A 19,498-nucleotide genomic window follows, 5' to 3' on the forward strand; every position below is an offset into this window, starting at 1 on the left:
CCTGGAAGTTTTAGTAAGTTTTGTAGTAGTGCCATTATGAACCCCATATAATTTGGGATGGGACATCTAACCACATATCTCCATGTGTGTTTGTGAGATTATCACAGACCGATATTGCAATGCTCCCATGTTTGCGGTTCCCAAACTTCGGTCCTCCAGATATTTTAGGCTTCTGGGAGTTGAAGTCCAAACGGAATTTGGGAACCACTGTCATATAGGATCTCCAGGCAAAACAAGAAACAGGTATTTATTTGCATATTGATAGTTGCATGTTATATTTTAAACATGTTTTATATATATATATATATATATATATATATATATATATATATATAAAGCCCAACATGTTTCAGACTTTATATTCCTGATTGCCCTTCTTCAGAGCAACACATTCAATCTAAAAACAGTGGAAATTTCTGGAGCTACGGAAAAATCATTCTCCACATATAGGACTGGTAGACAGTGTAAATGCCACACCCTATATCTACCTATCAGCACCTTAATAAGTTCCTTCTCCTGAGATTCCTTACCTGTGTAGCAGTGTATTGTCCATTATTGTCCATTATTATCCATAATGTGGCAATGACCCCCCCCCCCCCAATCAAAGTATAAAGTGAATGAACAGAGGAGACTCAGGCTGGTAAATAAATGTTTTATTCCATCGGAAATGCTGTTAGAGTCATATCACAAAAGCAACAAGGCCCTCCTCAAGTTCAGACTGCACCTCTGGATCCCTGCAAGAAGACCGGCAGATGGACCACAGGAAATGTTGGTCAGCAAGAGTCCTTAGACCTCCTGAAGTTGAAGCAAAATCTCTTGCCTTGATCCTGAGGTCGGAAGGAGTGCTGCCACACGTGTCTTCTCGCCATAGCACCCTCCTAGATGGGGCAGCTCTGTTGGTGCTTAAAAATGGGGAGTGGAGGGGTCGCTAATGACCCCCACCTACCCTACAGTAAAAGTGACTGAGGATAACCTTGCTGATGCAGGAGCTATGGGTATATTTTTGCAGCAGAATGAATTAGGCTAAAATGAAGCAAATGTAAACATAGATATTCATAGTTTTTTTTCCTTCTATAGATAATTTGTGTCATTTGCTCTGACTGTAGAGTTCAGGAGTTTGGGTTGCAGATGTTGCCATTTGAATTACTGTGATGGAATACAGCTGTGGGTCCTGACTACAGGATAAAGCCTATCCTAGAACAGTTTAGTAAGAGGCAGCAGAGGATACACTTGGTCTTTTCAGGCTGTACGGGACCAGACATTATTTCTCATGGGCCAGGACCCAGTAACATACTTGTGCCTATTGGCTATAACTGTTCCTTTCCTGGAAAAAAAGCACTCTGCCAACTGCTAGCCAATGGCTCCAAGTGGTACTGGTCCATAGACTATGGATCAAATCATAGTGCAAGCATTGGAAAGAGACACTCTCTAAGTCAGGGAAGGGCAACTGTGGCAGGACTCAGGAGTCATTTTCACCATGTCAGCAACCCAGCACTGATGTTGTGTCACTTCTGGATTCTGTGTTGGCTTTTGAAAAGGCTTGGAAGGGAACAAAGTACAATGGTGGGGTTTGGGGAGGTGACAAGAAGGAAACATGGGTGTCCTAGCTCTTTCAAACATTACAGTCTCTCTCCTCCCATATTTACTTTCATTATTGTACCTGCACATCAGTTCCCATTAATTGCCATCCTAAGTTTTTCTCAGCAAGATTTGTTTAGAGGGAGTCTACCTCTGAAACTGAAAAATTATGACTTGCACAAGGTCACCCAGTGGGTTTCCATGGCCGAACAAGGATCCAAACCCTGTTTCTAGTCATACTTGCTACACCACAGTGGCTGTCTTTGTCTTCAGCTTACTTCTAATACTGCAGACTGAGTTGAAAGTGCAAAAGTAGTTTGCACCCTGAACTCAGTGGAGTGGGAACCATAGAGTTGAAAGAGAAATAGTGGGCCATCCAATCCAACCCCATTTTGCCAAGAAGCAGGAAAATTGCATTCAAAGCACACCCGACACATGGTCAGCCAGCCTATGTTTAAAAGCCTGCAAAGAAGGAGTCTCCACCACAGTCCAGGGAAGAGAGTTCCACTGCTGAACTGCTCTCACAGTTAGGAAGTTCTTCCTAATGTTCAGGTGGAATCTCCTTTCCTGTAGTTTGAATCCATTGTTCTGCATCCTAGTCTCCAGGGCAGAACAAGGTTGCTCCCTCCTCCCTATGACTTCCCTTCACATATTTATACATGGCCACCATGTCTCCTTTCAGCCTTCTCTTCTTCAGGCAAAACATGCCTAGCTCTTTCGGCCGCTCCTCATAAGGCTTGTTCTCCAGACCCACTTCCTCTGGACACATTCCAGCTTGTCAACATCTCCCTTCAATTGAGGTGCCCAGAATTGGACACAGTGTGATTCCAGGTGTGGTCTGACCAAGGCAGAATAGAGGGGTAGCATGACGTCCCTGGATCTAGACACTAGACTAATTATGCAGGCCAAAATCCCTTTGGCTTTCTTAGCTGCCACATGACATTGTTGGCTCATGTTTAACTTCCTGTCCATGAAGATTCCAATACCTTTTTCACACGTACTGCTATTGAGCCAGATATCTCCATTCTACATCTTTGTATTTCATTTTTTTCTGCCTAAGTTGAGTATCTTGGGCAGAAAAAATGAAAATGCAAAGATACAGAATGGGGGATGCCTGGGCTCAATAGCTGTATGGAAAGAAGAAAGGGTGAAATCATGTCTTCCCTGTGGACACAAGCAAAACCAAACTGTGGCAGGCACTATTAGCTTGTCCATTCTCTTTGCCATCTTGACCTCATTCTGATATTGCTTGGCCACACACATCTCATTGGCAAAATTTTCATACAAGCCTTCCGTGTTTCCTTGTCAGTTTGACACCTTGTTCTTGCCTGTTCCAAAAATCTCCCCAAATCCTCTAATCTACAACATAAAGTCGCCCCTGAGGCAAACTCCAAGCAAGACGGGCGGATAAAAGCTGCAGTTACATATCAAATGAGAATATGCGCGTGATGTTTTGCAACGTCATAATAACATACTTGACAGTGAATGGTGATAAGGAAGTAGCTAGCTCAAGGATAAGGCTTAGCTACAGTGAAAGAAATAAAATTAAATCAGATGAAACTATTTAACATGAAGTCATGGATGGAATAAAAAATGTCTTTCTTCCTGGCATAAGTATTCACAGGAAAATGAACTTGTTCTGGATTGGTCTTCAGAGACTGTGAACACAGTTGGAGCAAAATAAGCAGTCACTTTGGAGACTGCTACTGATAGTTGTTGGCTATCCAAACAATATAATCAGTGGATGGAATGTTGTCTGTGTTGGATATCATCCTACGCTTGTGACGCCAGAGCAAAACCATGTGTCCGGCTAGAAGACAGATATCCCGGGAACATCTGCTTTATAACAAAAATAGCAAGTTGCTAGATCTCATGACTGAGAAATAGCTGGAGATATCTCCATTTCTATTGTTCCTCTTTGTCATCCCTTTGAAATAAAAAAAGGAATAATATCCAAATACAGGAGCAAGAAATGTGTGCAAGACTAAATAGCAAAAATATACAAACATACATTACTAGAGACTTGCAGCCTCAGACTTCCTTAGTTATTTTGAATCACCACGTAAACCCCAGATCTCCTTCTGAAGCTTGTTCCAATGTCCAACATTTCTTCCAGGACACCTATAACTATCTGGGACTATTCTTCAGCTTTGGTTCTTCTTAGAAACTACTTGGACTGTCAACACAAGGCGAACACAAACTAATAATTTACATTCTGTGACATCACCGCAGCTCGAGCAATGACCTCAAGAGGATCATAAATGAGTTACAGACAATGTTTAGGCCAAGAATAATCACTCTTTCATTACCAGGATATCTGAACCTTTACTTCACAGATGGGTAATGTATGTACCTCCAGATGTTGAAAAGCAACTTCCATCATTCCCTAACACTTGTGTATCTGGCAGTAGGGTTTTTTTTTTCATGTCAGGAGTGACTTGAGAAACTGCAAGTCACTTCTGGTGTGAGAGAATAGGCCATCTGCAAGGATGTTACCCAGGGGACACCAGGATGCTTTGGTATTTTTACCATCCTTGTGAGAGGCTTCTCTCAAGTCCCAACATGGGGAGCCGGAGCTGACAGAGGGAGCTCAGATTTGAACCTGTCGGTCTTCAGTTCTGCCGGCACAAGGGTTTAACCCACTGGGTCACTGGGGACTCCTTTGCAATAGGCGTGAAAGTGGTGATCAAGAAACACCTGGAGGACCCATTCTTCCTATTCATTTTTTTGTTTTTGTGCTGTAACAGAATTTTAAAATATCTAAACTTGAGGAGGGTTGAAATGAACTCACTGGAAATTACCACTGAATCACCTTGGAGGCCCTTTGTGCCCTCTCTCCTACTACAACTCTGGGCAAATGAAAGAGCTGTGAGAGGATGGAACGCTCCTAACTTGTCAAAAAATTAGGCCAAAGAAGGTAAGGAATGCTTCCTTGCTATTTAAGTTCGTCTGTAGACAACAACTTTTCTAGCCTTGTCTTCCCTAACATTCTTCACACTCCTACTTCATCTTGTTTCACCCTCATTTTGATGGAAGGAGTTGGCAAAACACAGATGACATTGCAACAACACACAGCTATTGATAGCTGCAAGGAGTTCCACGAGCATTTCTATTTCTAATGGATGAAGATACCTCGATGGATGTGAGGGGCAGCATCTACACATGATAGCAGGACTGAGGTCTATTAAAGAAGATCAAGGTTGACATAGTTTGGAAATTGAAGTCGGTCCTCTCTTAAACTGATGTTGACCAGACTACAACCTCCTGGAAGAGTTGGACCTTGGTGTGGGAGAAGCAGTGTTCTTAGGCCATAAACTTCTGAAGCATGGAGCCCTTTGAGTCTGGTTTCTATGGAAGGAAAGCATCTTAGAAAAGTCCAGTCCAGGTGGACATTTAGTCATTGGTGCAACTAGAATGCAGGTCTGGAAGTGGAGAATTGAATGGAAGACCAAATGTAGTTCTAACTAGGCCCAAATGAACAAAGCCAAGAGAGAACCGAAGCTTGTGGTAGATCGAAGCCTTCTTGAGTCTGGAAGGGACATGAGAAGCAAGAAGGTAGAGCTGAAGCTAAGTTTGAAGAATGGAGCAGGAAGGAAACATCTTCTGATGCAATCCAATGCATAACTGCTAAGCAGGAATGAGGCGTTCATAAGGAATTTAGACTTTTTAAAGCCTGAAGAGGGTGGAAATAAAAGGTGAAGGAGAACCAGAGCCTACTGGAGCAGTTCAAACCTGGCATAAGGATTGGTGGCAAGCTCTTGAGGAGGCTTTTTACTCAGCTGACCCCTTCTGCCGACGCTTCGAAGGTGGCACAAGATGACGGGGCAGATCAGATGGTAGGCCATGGCCATCCAGCTTGACTTCAATCAAGTGGCTGGCAAGAGCAAACTCCTCATCGTCCAGCATGCCATCACGGTCTACATCACTGAGCTTCCAGATCTTGCCAAGGACTGAGTTGGGCAGTTTGGTGGTGACCATCCAGTTCTTGGCCTTTGTGCCACTCAGCTTGCCATCCATGGGTGATAGGTTGTAGAAGATCTCATCGTATTTGGGCTTGTCCTTGGTCACCACCCACTCATCATCATCCATCCCCTCATAGGCCCCCTCGGTTGCTCCTTCGATGAAGGGACCGTTCCTGGTGCCATCAAAGGCGCCGCCATGCACAATCTGCTCTGGGACTTCTGTCTCCTCCTGGCGCAAAAGAGGCATCAGCTTGGCAATATCTAGAGTCAGGAGCTCATCCAAAGCATCCACCATGCGTGGCTTCAGTCCATGGAATTTGGTGAAGTCATGCACCATCAGCATTTCCTGGAGGAAAAAACAACCATGATGACACAGCCCAGAAGAATGGCCCTGCCTCCTATCATCAGTGCTTCTGCTGTGGCAAATATACAGATTTAATCTTTGCTTTTCCAGATGTTTTCTGCTGCCAGAATCTCAGGTGTCGGCGGTGGCTGGGAGGGACTTTGCACAACTAAAACTAGTGCACCAGCTATGACCATACCTTGTGAAGTCTGATTTGGTCACGGTGGTCCATGCATTAGTTATCTCTAGATTGAACTACTGCAATGCACTCTATGTGGGGCTGCCCTTGAAGACGGCCCGGAAACTTCAGTTGGTTCAATGCTCAGCAGCCAGATTACTAACTGAAGCGAATTACAGGGAGCAATCTACTCCAGGCCTGTAGTGGGGGGGGGGGGGTTAGGGGTTCAACCCATCCCCCGAAATGTTTCAGATTTTTTTTTAAAAAAACTGGTTTACTCATGAATTTTAACAGGTTAATCAAATCCCCATGCTAAGTCTATGAGATGCAAAAATTAAGAGTCCCTCCAGAATTGTAAGCACTATCTCAAGCAAATTTATTCACACTGTCATTACTTGCAGCAATAGCCGATGTAGTGAAGCAACCAAGTTGTGTGTGTGTGTGTTGAATGCTCTCATTAAGGAGGCCAGACTTGGTGGAGGTGGTTGACAGGGGCGGAGCTGCAGGCTATTGAAGACTGCTCTGCCGCCTGCTATGCTCTTTGCTTCAGCGTGAGCTAGGAGGCAGGTTTCAACACACACACCCCACGAAATTTTCAACCCCCCCCCCCAAAAAAATTTCAACCCCTCCCAAATTTTTTTTCTGGCTACGGCCCTGATCTACTCTCCTGTTTTAGGAACTCCACTGGCTACCTTTCATTTTCTGGTCCCAATTCAAGGTGAGGTGATCATCTACAAAGCCCTGAAAGGTTTGGGGCCCATCTACCTTTGCGACCACATTTCCTTCTATGAACCTACGTGTCCCCTTCGATCTTCCAGGGAGGCCCTCCTCTCACTCCCACCTCAGTCGCAAGCACAGCTTGTGGGGATGAGGGAGAGGGCCTTCTCGGTGGTGGCCTCCGGCTTTGGAACTCATTACCTGGGGAGGTTAGGCAATCTCCCACCTTGTCAGCTTTTAGGAAAAGCTTGAAAACCAGATGTTCCACCTTGCTTTTGATGAATGAACAACAATCCCCATACCATGTCCATCCCAGCATATACTCATCCTCTTGATGCACTTCTTATTCCTAGCGGGTAATTCAGCCCCATAGCTTGTCCCTCCTGTACCTCCCACCAGATAAATTGCTCCAGTTTCCTATCCCACCCTATGCCCCCTGTTTTTATCTGCGCATCTAGCCTAGCCCATCCTGATTTACTCCTTGTCCGTAATTGTTTTTTCACTTCATACCTGATGTTATATCCCACTGTGTTAACTCTCCTTTATTGTTTTTATGTTATTGTTTTTATTGTGGTATATTATTTTAATTTAATTTTAATTTTAATTCCAACTATTATTTTTCTATATGTATTTAATTTATTGTATTCGTCAGGCTTGGCCTCATATTAGCCATCCCAAATCCCTGAGGGGAGAGGGTGGCGGGGTATAAATAAAGTTTAATAATAATAATAATAATAATAATAATAATAATCCCTGATTGTAAGCCACGTGGCAGGTGCTTCTGACAGCTGAAGTCTAAAACTTCTGGAGCCTCATGTTTTAAAATCACTGCATTAAATAAAAGTGAAGTTGTGCCTGGAATCAAGTAAATATTTATTTATTTATATATTTACTGTATTTGTATACCGCCTTTCTCAGCCCTCGGTTGACTCAGGGCGGTTTACAGAGGCAACGATTCGATGCCCAATACACTGTAAAACATTTAAAAGCACAAACACGTAATATAAAACCATAACAATAGTATTAAAAAATACATCGATTACGTCTCCTAATAAAAACGTTGTCCAATCTTGTCGTCCAGTCGTTCCAATTCCTATGTCATTTACCTTGTATTTTCAAACACTTGTTCAAAAAACCAAGTCTTGACTTTTTTCCAAAATGTTAAGAGGGAGGGGGCCGATCTAGAGGGAGGGGGCCGATCTAGCGTCCCCAGGAAGGGCGTTCCATAGCCGAGGGGCCACCATTGAGAAGGCCCTGTCTCTCGTCCCCACCAAACATGTTTGTGACGCAGGCGGGATCAAGAGTAGGGCCTCCCCAGATGATCTTAAAGTCCTAGCAGGTTCATAAGGGATGATGCGTTTGGCCAGGTAAGTTGGGCCAGAACCATTAGTATATAATAAATATTCAGATCGTCTATCAAGTCACAGTTGATAGCTCTGTTTGCATAGAATTGCAGAGCTGGAAGGGACCACAAGATCCAAACAATCCAATTCTCTCTCATGCCAGAATAAACAAAGCTCTCCCCAAGGATGTCCATCAAACTCTATTGAAGGACCTCCAAAGAAGGAGACCTCACCACCCCCCTGAAGCACTGGATGAATGACCTTTTCAGTCCTTACCTGCATCTTGTTGCAGTCGGGAAAATCACCAGGTGAGATGTGATGCTCAAGTTGGATCTTGGCAAAGATGACGGGCAGCTTGTTGATGAGCTGCTTCTTTTTGTTTTCTTTTCCAAAGACGGAGGGCATCTCCCTCTTCAGATGGCTGATGATGTGGGCATGGACCTGGAGGTCCAAAAAATAAACAAACAAACAAACAGAAGGAACACATTAAATGCTGGTGTCCCATCCCCTTACGTTAGAAGTGTTACATTTTTAGAGATGGAGCACAACCAAAGAGGTTGAACCCCAAATGTTGAAGAATTAGCACTTTTTAACCATTAGTGGAAATGTTGTGATCTCATAGAATGTCCATGGGTTTTTAAAAGTTATTTGGGAAGAGGAAGAGGTAGAGAAAAGATAATGACAAACTGGTAGGTTCTTGCAGAGCATTAGTTGGTGAAGGAGAGCAGAAGGGCAAGGAGAGCGGAAGTGAAGCCTAGCAACCAGAGCACCCAAAAGCTCAAATGCTAACCCAGTGTTTCTCAACCTAGGGGTCGGGACCCCTGGGGGGGGGGGGGAGGTCACGAGGGCATGTCAGAGGGGTTGCCAAAGACAATTAGAAAACACAGTATTTTCTGTTGGTCATGGGGGTTCCATGTGGGAAGTTTTGCCCAATTCTATCATTAGTGGAGTTCAGAATGCTCTTTGATTATAGGTGAACTATAAATCCCAGCCACTACAACTCCCAAATGTCAAGGTCTATCTTCCCCAAACCGCACCAGTGTCGACATTTGGGCATATTGAGTATTCATGCCAAGCTTGGTCCAGATGCATCGGCGTTCTCTGGATGTGCGTAAACTACAACTCCAAAACCCAAGGTCAATGCCCACCAAATACTTCTAGTATTTTCGGTTGGTCATGGGAGCTCTGTGTCCAAAGTTTAGTTCAATTCCATCATTGGTGAAGTTAAGAATGCTCTTTGATATTGTAAGTGAACTATAAATCCCAGCAACTACAACTCCCAAATGACAAAATCAATCCTCCCCTCAATCCCACCAGTATTCAAATTTGGACATATTGAGTATTTGTGCCAAATGAATGAAAATACATCCTGCATACCAGATATTTACAAGATGATTCATAACAGGAGCAAAATTATAGTTGTGAAGTAGCAATGAAAATAATGTTATGGTTGAGGATCATCACAACATAAGAAACTGTATTAAGGGGTCACAGCATTAGGAAGGTTGAGAACCACTGTGCTAACCAAAACGAATGAGACAATCCAAAGCTATGGTGACTGAAAAAAGACTTGTGTGTTGCTTGGAAAGGAAATAAATGCAAAAAAAAAAATCAAACCAGAGCTTGAAAAGGTGCAGCCAAAAAAGTTACATTTATAAGCTCAGACTATGCTAGTTATTTTTAGTTTTCACAGGAAAGATGTAGAGAACCAAAAAGGACAAGGAAGATGAAGGAGGAATAAGTTTTCAAATCTCACAAGCAGCCCAGTGATGTTTCAGTCTTCCAGTGAAACTGCCTAGGAGGGAAAAAAACTAAAATATTTCTTTTAGTGGTTAGTCAAGATGCGACTAATGAAGCACCAGTATTTTGCAGAAGGTTCTAGCACAGAAACCTGGCTTCCAAGAGGAAAAGCTGCAGCCTCTGCTTCCAGAATGCTACTTCTCCCTCCAAAATCTTAGGCGGATTTATGTCCCAGCACTTCCTGCACTCAGCGACACTGCCTATTGTCTAGAGAAGCAGAGAGATCTCCACAAAGTCAACCGGGCACAGACAGTACCTCTTGAGGTGACAGCTAAGTGAGTACCGTAGGCGCCTGGAGCGTGAGAAAGAGGCTTGAGACCTCAGTAAGACAGGATGCAGCAGGAGACAAGCAGAGGACATATCCATAAAGATCAGAGAAAGATGCCAGGTTGTAAATCTTGCCTGTATCTCTGTTTATGTAGGGGAATGGCTGAGCTGAGTGGGAATGTGGGGCTTCGAATCAAGTCAGAAGTGGGAAACTTGGGCTCTGGGGCTGACACTGATACTTCAGAAGTTCCTTTGGGGCTCCCCATGAGACCATAATTTGGAGGCTCCTAAACTTTCCAATTGGAGCCCCCGGTGGTGCACTGAGCTGCTGAATTTGCTGATCGAAAGGTTGCGGGTTCGAATTTGGGAAGTGGAGTGAGCTCCCACTGTTAGCCCCAGCTTCTGCCAACCTAGCAGTTCGAAAACATGCAAATATGAGCAGATCAATAGATACCGCTCTGGCAGGAAGGTAACGACATTCTTTGCAGTCATGTTAGCCACATGACCTTGGAGGTGTCCACGGACAACGCTGGCTCTTTGGCTTAGAAATTGAGATGAGCATCAACCCCCAGTTGGACATGACTGGACTTAATGTCAGGGGAAAACCTTTACCTTTACCTAACTTTCCAATAGATTGTCAGACATTCTAAAACATTCTGTTGCCCTTCCTTGCAGGTACCCACAAAAAAGAGCCAATGTCATAATTACTAAACCTGTGTCATATAGTTGTTTTGATTTGACAGCGACACTTACAATAAAACCTTTTTTTTGTCCCACCTTTATAGCTGTTTTTAAGATGCCCCAGTTTCCACCTCCCACTCTTTCTTTTTTGTCCTCAGCATACTTTAATGAGTGCAACCTGAGTTCAATGTGAAAAAGTAGGTTGCACTCAAGTCAGCAAAAAGGAAAGGAGAAGAGGCAGAATCTTGCCCATTCCCAGTAGGCTCAGGCAAAAGCAAAGTGCTACAGCATCCCCTCGCTTGAGAGTCCATATAAAACCCCTGACATTAAATCTAATCATGTCCGACTCTGAGGGATAGTGCTCATCTCCATTTCTAAGCCCAAGAGCTGGCATTGTCCGTAGACACCTCCAAGGTTGTGTGGCCAGCATGACTTCACAAAGTGTCATTACCTTCCTGCAGAAGCGGTACCTATTGATCTATTCACGTTTGCATGTTTTCAAACTGCTAGGTTGGCAGAAGCCGGGGCTAACAGCAGGAGCTCACCCTGCTCCCTGGATTCAAACTGCTGACCTTTCAGTCAGCAAGTTCAGCAGCTCAGCAGTTTAGCCCAATTTAAGGTGCAGGTGCTTACCTACAAAGCCCTGAAGGGTTTGGGTCCAGCCTACCTGCGTGATCGCATCTCCATCTACGAACCCACACGCTCTCTTCGGTCATCTGGAGAGGCCCTGCTCGTGATCCCACCTGCGTCGCAAGCACGTTTGGTGGGGACTCGAGACAGGGCCTTTTCCGTGGTGGCCCCCCCGACTCTGGAACACCCTCCCCAAAGATCTCAGACAGGCCCCTACATTGGCAGTCTTCAGAAAGAACTTGAAGACTTGGCTGTTCCGATGTGCCTTTCCCGAATAGGAAACCTCCATTACCAAGTCCCACAAGCACTTTATTAAAGCCAAGACCGCCGCACACTGCACACTGCACTTGTCCATAAGCCTCATATTCCACCTGTCACATCAGCACTTTTAACCCTTGTACCGTTACTCTGGCCCAGCCCAGTTTTATTGTGTATTAGTGGATTGTTCATTGCTTGTTGTTTTAGATTGCTTTAATTGTTTTAATTTGCCTAGGTTGTATTGTTGTATTGTTGTTGAGGCCTTGGCCTTTGTAAGCCTCATCGAGTTCTGTGGGAGATGCTAGCAAGGTACAAATAAAGTTTAATAATAATAATAATAATAATAATAATAACAACCCACTGCCCTGAGAGTCCACAATGCCCCCAAAGAATTCGCAGAACTGTGGTCCTAAACTGGGCAGTTGTCGTCTAAAGAGTGGCTTTCCGTAGCTGTTCTGGATCCCTTTACCAGTTTCCAACCCACAAGGAGGCTGTGGTCACAGGATCCTCACTACCCCAATATCTCTCTTCCTTTTGACTCCAGTCATGTTGCCCGTAATGCCAGAGATTATACCACTCTTGAGGTCTATCTCTCGTCATGCTCCCCATCCAGGAGTTCCCACCTCCTAAGAGACTGGAGGAAATTGCAACTGGAAGGTCTCTCCTAATGCCAATCCACCTTCACAAGTGACAGGAAGAGATAAGCCTGTAGAAGAAACACCTCCAAAACTTCCTGAACTTTTGGGGAACATGTTCCCTTTCTAGGAAACTCATATGAATCACGTAAACAATAGTTTCTGTTCACAAAGGAGAGTCTGGTGAAGGAGCCAGGAGAAGGGATAATCTCTCCTTTCCTGTTTGAACAGAGTGGCTCAGCATTCTGCATGCAGTGATGTTTTCCAAAGGAAACTCCACGTTAGAGCTTTCTGCCCTCCTGGCTCAGTCTGTGTACTGGGGTCCTAGACGGCTGCCCTCAAGTCTTGCCATAATGAGGTTACTGTAAGGCACCTTCATGAGACACACGTCCACGAAGAATAGGGCCGCATGTTGCACTGCCGCACGTTGGAATTGGATCGAAGCCATGGCAGAAGTTAGCAAAGGACCGCAAAACGGCTCTTGGATGGGAATGAAAAGATGCATGCCTTCCAATTTGGCAGGGACATGCCCGATTAATTCTCAATTGACCCATTTTTTTTCAATTGCTTTCAATATTTCCCAGTTTCTCTCTCCTCGGTCTACTTTTTTCCCTTTGTCCTCAGTTTACTTCAGATGCTGCAACTGTGTTCAAAGTGCAGAAGTAGTTTGCGTATAATTCGCTCAGCTCGAGGGAGAAGTGAGATGGGGGGACATTCCTGGCAGATTCAGGCAAATGAAAACATTTATTTTATTTTATTTTCCATCATTTTTATCCTGCCTTTCTCAACTCCCGGGGGGAGGGGCTGGGGACTCAGGGCGGCTTACACCGCCAACAATTCAATGCCACAAGATAATACAAATATAAACAAAATAACAACAGTTTAAAACAATGAATAGAACATTAAGTTAAAATATATTAAAACACGTTAAAACATAATCATCAATCCATATAGCCAATTCCAATTCCTATCCAATTCCTCATCTAAACTGCTGTCAGGCTTTTTAATTATCTTCAATAAACAGATTGCTCAACTGTGTAGTGTTTAAAGTCAGAGGGCTTTTCCTGGTCTGGAGTGCAACAGAATGATTCATTCCATCAGGAGTTGGGAAGATGCTCTACCTCACTGGAAAGGCTTAATGAGAAAACCAGAGCCAAACACATGGGGGGAGGCAGGGGTACAGGGATGTAGGAAGGGGGTGGCCAAGCTGATTGTACCCTCCAGCACAATGCACTGACTTCCTCTATGGGGACGTAGCCATTGTTTTAGTTGGAGAGTGGGTGGGTTGAAGTCCCTTTCCTACTGCTAAGGAGAACAGGAAAAGCAACCGTTTACAAAATGGACATTGAAAGAAACAGCAATGGAGAAAAGGGAGCGGTCCGTGAGGTGGAGATGGTAGAACTGCTCCATCAAAGAAGTGGTCCTCTATCTGGTCCAATTACTTGAGACGTTAAGACAGACTACTACCTCCATATGTGCACTGGACTATAATTCCCATCCCCAGCTGGGTGTTTTTTCATATCAGGAACAACTTGAGAAACTGCAAGTCGCTTCTGGTGAGAGAATTGGCCGTCTGCAAGGATGTTGCCCAGGAGACGCCCGGATGTTTTGATGTTTTACCATCCTTCTGGGAGCCTTATGGGGAGCTGGAGCTGGCATAGGGAGCTCATCCATGCTCCCCCCAAATTCAAACCTCCAACCTGTTAGTCTTCATTCCTGCCGGCACAAGTGTTTATCCCATTGCGCCACCAAGGGCTATGACTGGGGGATGATGGGTGACGGTTCTGGCCCGGCTTACCTGTCCAAATGCATCTCTTCCTATGAACCATCTAGGTCTCTAAGATCGTCTGGAGAAGCCCTGCTCTTGGTTCCACCTCCTTTGCAGATGCGACTGGCAGGAACAAGAGACACAGTCTTCTCATCAGTGGCCCCTCAGCTATGGAACGCCCTCCCTAGGGATATCATATAAGCTCCATCCCTCCTAACTTTTCAAAAAAGAGTTAAAACCTGGCTCTTTGAGCAAGCATTCGCAGATGCAGTGTAACAAGCTAATTTAGATCCACGGAACGATTGGACGATGCGACTGGAAAATGATTTTAGTAATGAGATGCTGAGGATTTGTGTTTTATTGTTTTTTATTTCTTTTATTGTTTTTATATGGTTTATACTATGTGTTAATGTTTTAACTATATTTTATGTTGTTGGGGGCTTTGAGATGGTTGAACAGAAGCTCTCTGAAGCTCTAGGTGCTCTTACTGCCTATTGCAGGGAAAACCAGCTGATCCCTAATCCACCTAAAACACAGACATGTGCTTTTCACCTTAAGCATCCTGAGCTCTGAGGATTACCTAGGAAGGAATCCCACTGGAGCATTGCAGTGCACCCAAATACCTGGGAGTCACTCTGGACTGTGCTCTGACCTACAAGTAGCACTGCCTGAACATCAAGCAAAAAGTGGGCGCTAGAAACAATATCATACAAAAGCTGACTGGCACAACCTGGGGATCACAACCAGACACAGTGAAGACATCTGCCCTTGCGCTATGCTACTCTGCTGCTGAGTATGCATGCCCAATGTGGAACACATCTCACCACGCTAAAACGGTGGATGTGGCTCTTAATGAGACATGCCGCATTATCACGGGATGTCTGCGCCCTAAACCACAGGAGAAATTACACTATCTAGCCGGTATTGTACCACCTGACATCCACCGGGAAGTAGCAGCCAATAGTGAAAGGGCCAAGGCAGTGACATCTCCAGCTCATCCCCTGTTTGGGTATCAACAAGCATGTCAATGACTTAAATCAAGAAATAGTTTTCTAAGATCTACAGAGACACTTGCAGGAACACCTCAGCAAGCAAGAGTCCAAAAGTGGCAGGCTCAAACCCAGAACCTCAACCAATGGCTGATACCAAATGAGAGACTACCTCCTGGGCACACAGAAAACTGGGCAGCTTGGAAGGCGCTGAACAGACTGCACTCTGGCACCACAAGATGCAGAGCCAACCTCAAGAAATGGGGCCACAAAGTGGAATCCATGACGTGCGAGTGCGGAGAAGAGCAAACTACAGAACACCTGCTGCAATGCAACCTGAGCCCTGCCACATGCACAATGGAGGACCTTCTTGCAGCAACACCAGAAGCACTCCAAGTGGCCAGATACTGGTCAAAGGACATTTAATCAGCTACCAAGCTTGAAAACTTTGTGTTTTGTCTGTTTGTTTGCTTGCTTTGTTAAAAATGTAATACAACTGTTTGGTTGTTCCTGACATGATAAATAAATATTGAATTATGCCAATTGTAAACTGCCTTGAGATACCTTCGGGCTGAGAAAAGCAGTATATAAATATGGTAAATAAGTAAATAAATATTGTCGTTAAAAACACCCAGAGCCAAAGTGATTGAAGTAAAACGAGGACAAAGGGAGAAAGTGGAAGGGAGATAAATCAGGAAATAAAGCAAACTGAAAATGTGGGACTACTCTTGGACCTCCACATCTGGGAATTCAATTATACAGATTTGATTTTTTTTTTCACAGATGTCTAGGAATCCCTAAGTCCTCTAGTGTGACTCTATGGTTAACTTCTGCCAGAAGTTAACCATAGTCAACTAGTACCCCGGTACTCACCCGGACCAGACGGGCTCTCTTGACCAAATCGTTAAGCTTCCTCAGGGCAGAATTCCGGGGCAGGTTCTGGATGTCCGTGAACAAGTCCTGCTCCTCGAGCTCAAAGAGCCGTCGGTTGTCAGAGATCATGAGTGGCTCCGACCAGAAGGACCCGATGTAGACACGCAGCACCTCGGGCGTGTTGAACACTTTGCCCAGCGACCACATAAGGGCGCCGTAGACCCGCATCAGCTGCTGCGTCTCCACCATGTCGGCCTTGTTCAGGACCACCCGGATCTTGTCCTCGTTGCCCTTGAGGGCCCGGATGGCCTCTGAGAACTCGTCTGAGATCTCCAGCTTATGGGCATCGAAGAGGAGGATGATGAGATCCACGCGCTCAGCAAACCACTGCAGCACTGCTGGGAAGTCATAGCCTGCAAAGGAAAGCACCGCGGAACAAGGGGTTAATCTGCACATACTTTTGAAGGCCCAACAAAGTGCTTTTCTATTACTCTTATAAAAACATCAGTTGCAACAAATAATGTTTTCTGCTTCCTTGGAGACTAGGACGCAGAACAATGGCTTCAAACTGCAAGAGAGGAGATTCCAACTGAACATGAGGAAGAACTTCCTGACTGTGAGAGCCGTTCAGCAGTGGAACTCTCTGCCCCAGAGTGTGGTGGAGGCTCCTTCTTTGGAAGCTTTTAAACAGAGGCTGGATGGCCATCTGTCAGGGGTGATTTGAATGCAATATTCCTGCTTCTTGGCAGGGGGTTGGACTGGATGGCTCATGAGGTCTCTTCCAACTCTTTGATTCTATGATTCTATGAATGTCACTGTGTGCCATGTGTTAATTTTCTCTGTAAGGGTGTAATCCTCCAGCTGTCCTGATTTGGAAGATGAAGTTCCAATTAATCCTCTGCCATACCACATTTCAATTGATTTTGAAATGTCCCGGTTTCTCTCTCCTTCTCCCACTTTCCCCTTTGCTCCTCAAATTACTTCAGTTGCTTCAAAATAAGATCAAACTGCAAGGCTCTGTAGCAAGAGAGGAGAAGACTGACATCGGCTCGGATAATTTGTCTCTTCTTCCTCATTAACAAGTTTAGCCATCTTAGCCTTTTTCTTCCTTAACTATCCATATCCTCATTTATTTATTCTTTATTTATTTATTGTATTTATATACTGCCTTTCTCACCCCTTGGGGCGACTCATACTACATACTAATGGCAAAAATTTAATGCCAACACACAGTAAAACAAAGAAATCATAATAACTAATTACTACATGTAAATATGACTTAAAATGATTACTACCATTAAACATAAGACATAAACAAACTTTAAACATTCAGACAAAGCGTTAAAATTATCCTAGTATACCGTATATACTCAAAGCGTTAAAATAATCCCAGTATAGGTAAAGGTAAAGGTACATTAAGTCCAGTCATGCCTGACTCTGGGGTGTGGTGCTCATCTCCATTTCTAAGCCAAAGAGCCAGCGTTGTCCGTAGACATCTCCAAGGTCATGTGGCCGGCATGACTGCACGGAGCACCGTTACCTTCCCGCCGGAGCGGTACCTATTGATCTACTCACATTTGCATGTTTTCGAACTGCTAGGTTGGCAGAAGCTAGGGCTGACAGCGGAAGCTGACGCCGCTCCCCGGAATCGAACCTGCGACCTTTCGATCAACAAGCTCAGCAGCTCAGTGCTTTAACCCACTGCGCCACTGGGGGCTCCAATACTGTATATATTTACCGTATATACTCAAGTATAAGCCGACCCGAATATAAGCCGAGGCACCTAATTTTACCACAAAAAACTGGGAAAATGTATTGAGTATAAGCCAAAGGTGGGAAATGCAGCCGCTACTGGTAAATTCAAAATAAAAATAGATCCCTGCTCCCTCCTCCCTATGACTATCATGTCTACTCTCAGCCTTCTCTTATTCAGGCTAAACATGCCCAATTCTTTAAGCTGCTTCTCATAGGGCTTGTTCTCCAGACCCTTGATCATTTGAGTTGCCCTCCTCTGGACACATTCCAGCTTGTCAATATCTCTCTTGAATCTCCCGCTACGTCCCACCTCAGAGCTTGAGATCATCTGGGGAGGCCCTGCTCTCGACCCCACCACTCTCACAAGTGAGGCTGGTGGGAACGAGGAGCAGGGCTTTCTCAGTGGTGGCCCCTCGCCTGTGGAACTCACTCCCCGGGGAAATCAGAGCATCACCATCCCTCCTCTCCTTCAGGAGGAGGGTGAAGACTTGGTTATGGGACCAGGCCTTTGGGCAACCAGGCAATTAAAGACCAGCAGGATTGACGAAATGGTATTAAAAGTGGATCTATGAGACAGCAAACACTGACAATGTAAGGGAGGAATTTAGGTTTGTATTGATTTTATTGATTTTTTACTGGAATAATGCATGAAGCTGTTAGTAACTGTGAATTTTACTGTAAGTTGTGATGATTGTTGTGATGCTGGCATCTAATCGTGCCTTTACTGTGTAAGCCGCCCTGGGTCCCCTTCGGGGTGAGAAGGCCGGGGTAAAAGAACCCCAAATAAATAATAAATAAATAAATAAATTGTGGTGCCCAGAGTTGGACACAATATTCCAGGTGTGGTCTAACCAAGGCAGAATAGAGGGGTAGCATGACTTCTCTGGATCTAGACACTATAAGTTGCCCCATGCCCTGGACTAATCATTCCCGAAGCTTGAAAGCATGACTGTTTTGGGCAACAGCTGCTACAGTCGCTGAGCTTCTGACATCCGAAGTCCAAGAAGAGTCCCAATGTTTGCAAGCGACTTGTGTTCTGTTTTTGTTTTTGCCTGCCCTGGGGCAAACTGGGATCATAGAATGGTTCCTTTGTCTGACCTTCCCTATCTCTATCTTGTGACACCAATCCAGCCTTGAGTAGTCCAGATTCTTCCGCAAAAGCAAAGCGTGCGCCACCATTGAGACCTCTGGCAACCTCTTTTCCCCCTGCGTGAGCCAAGGAGGCCCCCTGGTTCACCGAGATAAGAGCTGCCCGGCCAATTCCCTTGCTTCTTTTATTTAGATCTCACATCTTGTATTATTTTTCTTTAGTCTGACAGAACAATGAGGCCCTGTTGCTCAGACTTTCCTATGGAACGACTCGGTTTCCTTTTTTGGTGCTGTGGAACAGGCCCTTGTGAACCTCAGCTGCCAAGAGGCAGCGAAAAGGAGCGGCTGGGCGGATGGCTCGGGTCCAACAGCCAAGAGAGCGAGGAAACTTGTTTAGTTTTGATGAGAGTTGGGAAGGGAGAGGAGAGGGCCGAAGGGAACCCAAAGCAAGAGGAAAAAACTGCTTTCCTTGCTCAGGGAAAAAGCATGTAGGTTGGTGGGAGTGAGGAACCACAATGAAACATTCCCCCCTAGGACAGCATTTCTCAACCTGGGGGTCGGGACCCCTGGAGGGGTCGTGAGGGTGTGTCAGAGGGGTCGCCAAAGACCATCAGAAAACATAGTATTTTCTG

General features: G+C 44.9%; 1 protein-coding gene across 1 annotated transcript in view; it reads right to left on the reverse strand.

Moving 5' to 3' along the window:
• Positions 1–638: 638 nt before the first annotated feature.
• Positions 639–19,498, reverse strand: part of LOC137095702 (EH domain-containing protein 2-like) — a 55,009-nt gene continuing 36,149 nt past the window's right edge. Inside the window, exons 3-5 of the mRNA XM_067462502.1 lie at positions 16,023–16,435; positions 8,398–8,562; positions 639–5,886 (exon numbers count right to left, since the gene is read on the reverse strand). Coding sequence (XP_067318603.1) covers positions 5,350–5,886; positions 8,398–8,562; positions 16,023–16,435 — 1,115 coding nt within the window. The 3' untranslated portion in view covers positions 639–5,349. The remainder of the gene's footprint in view (positions 5,887–8,397; positions 8,563–16,022; positions 16,436–19,498) is intronic.

This window comes from Anolis sagrei, chromosome Y, assembly GCF_037176765.1.
Source record: "Anolis sagrei isolate rAnoSag1 chromosome Y, rAnoSag1.mat, whole genome shotgun sequence".
Lineage (NCBI taxonomy): Eukaryota > Metazoa > Chordata > Lepidosauria > Squamata > Dactyloidae > Anolis > Anolis sagrei.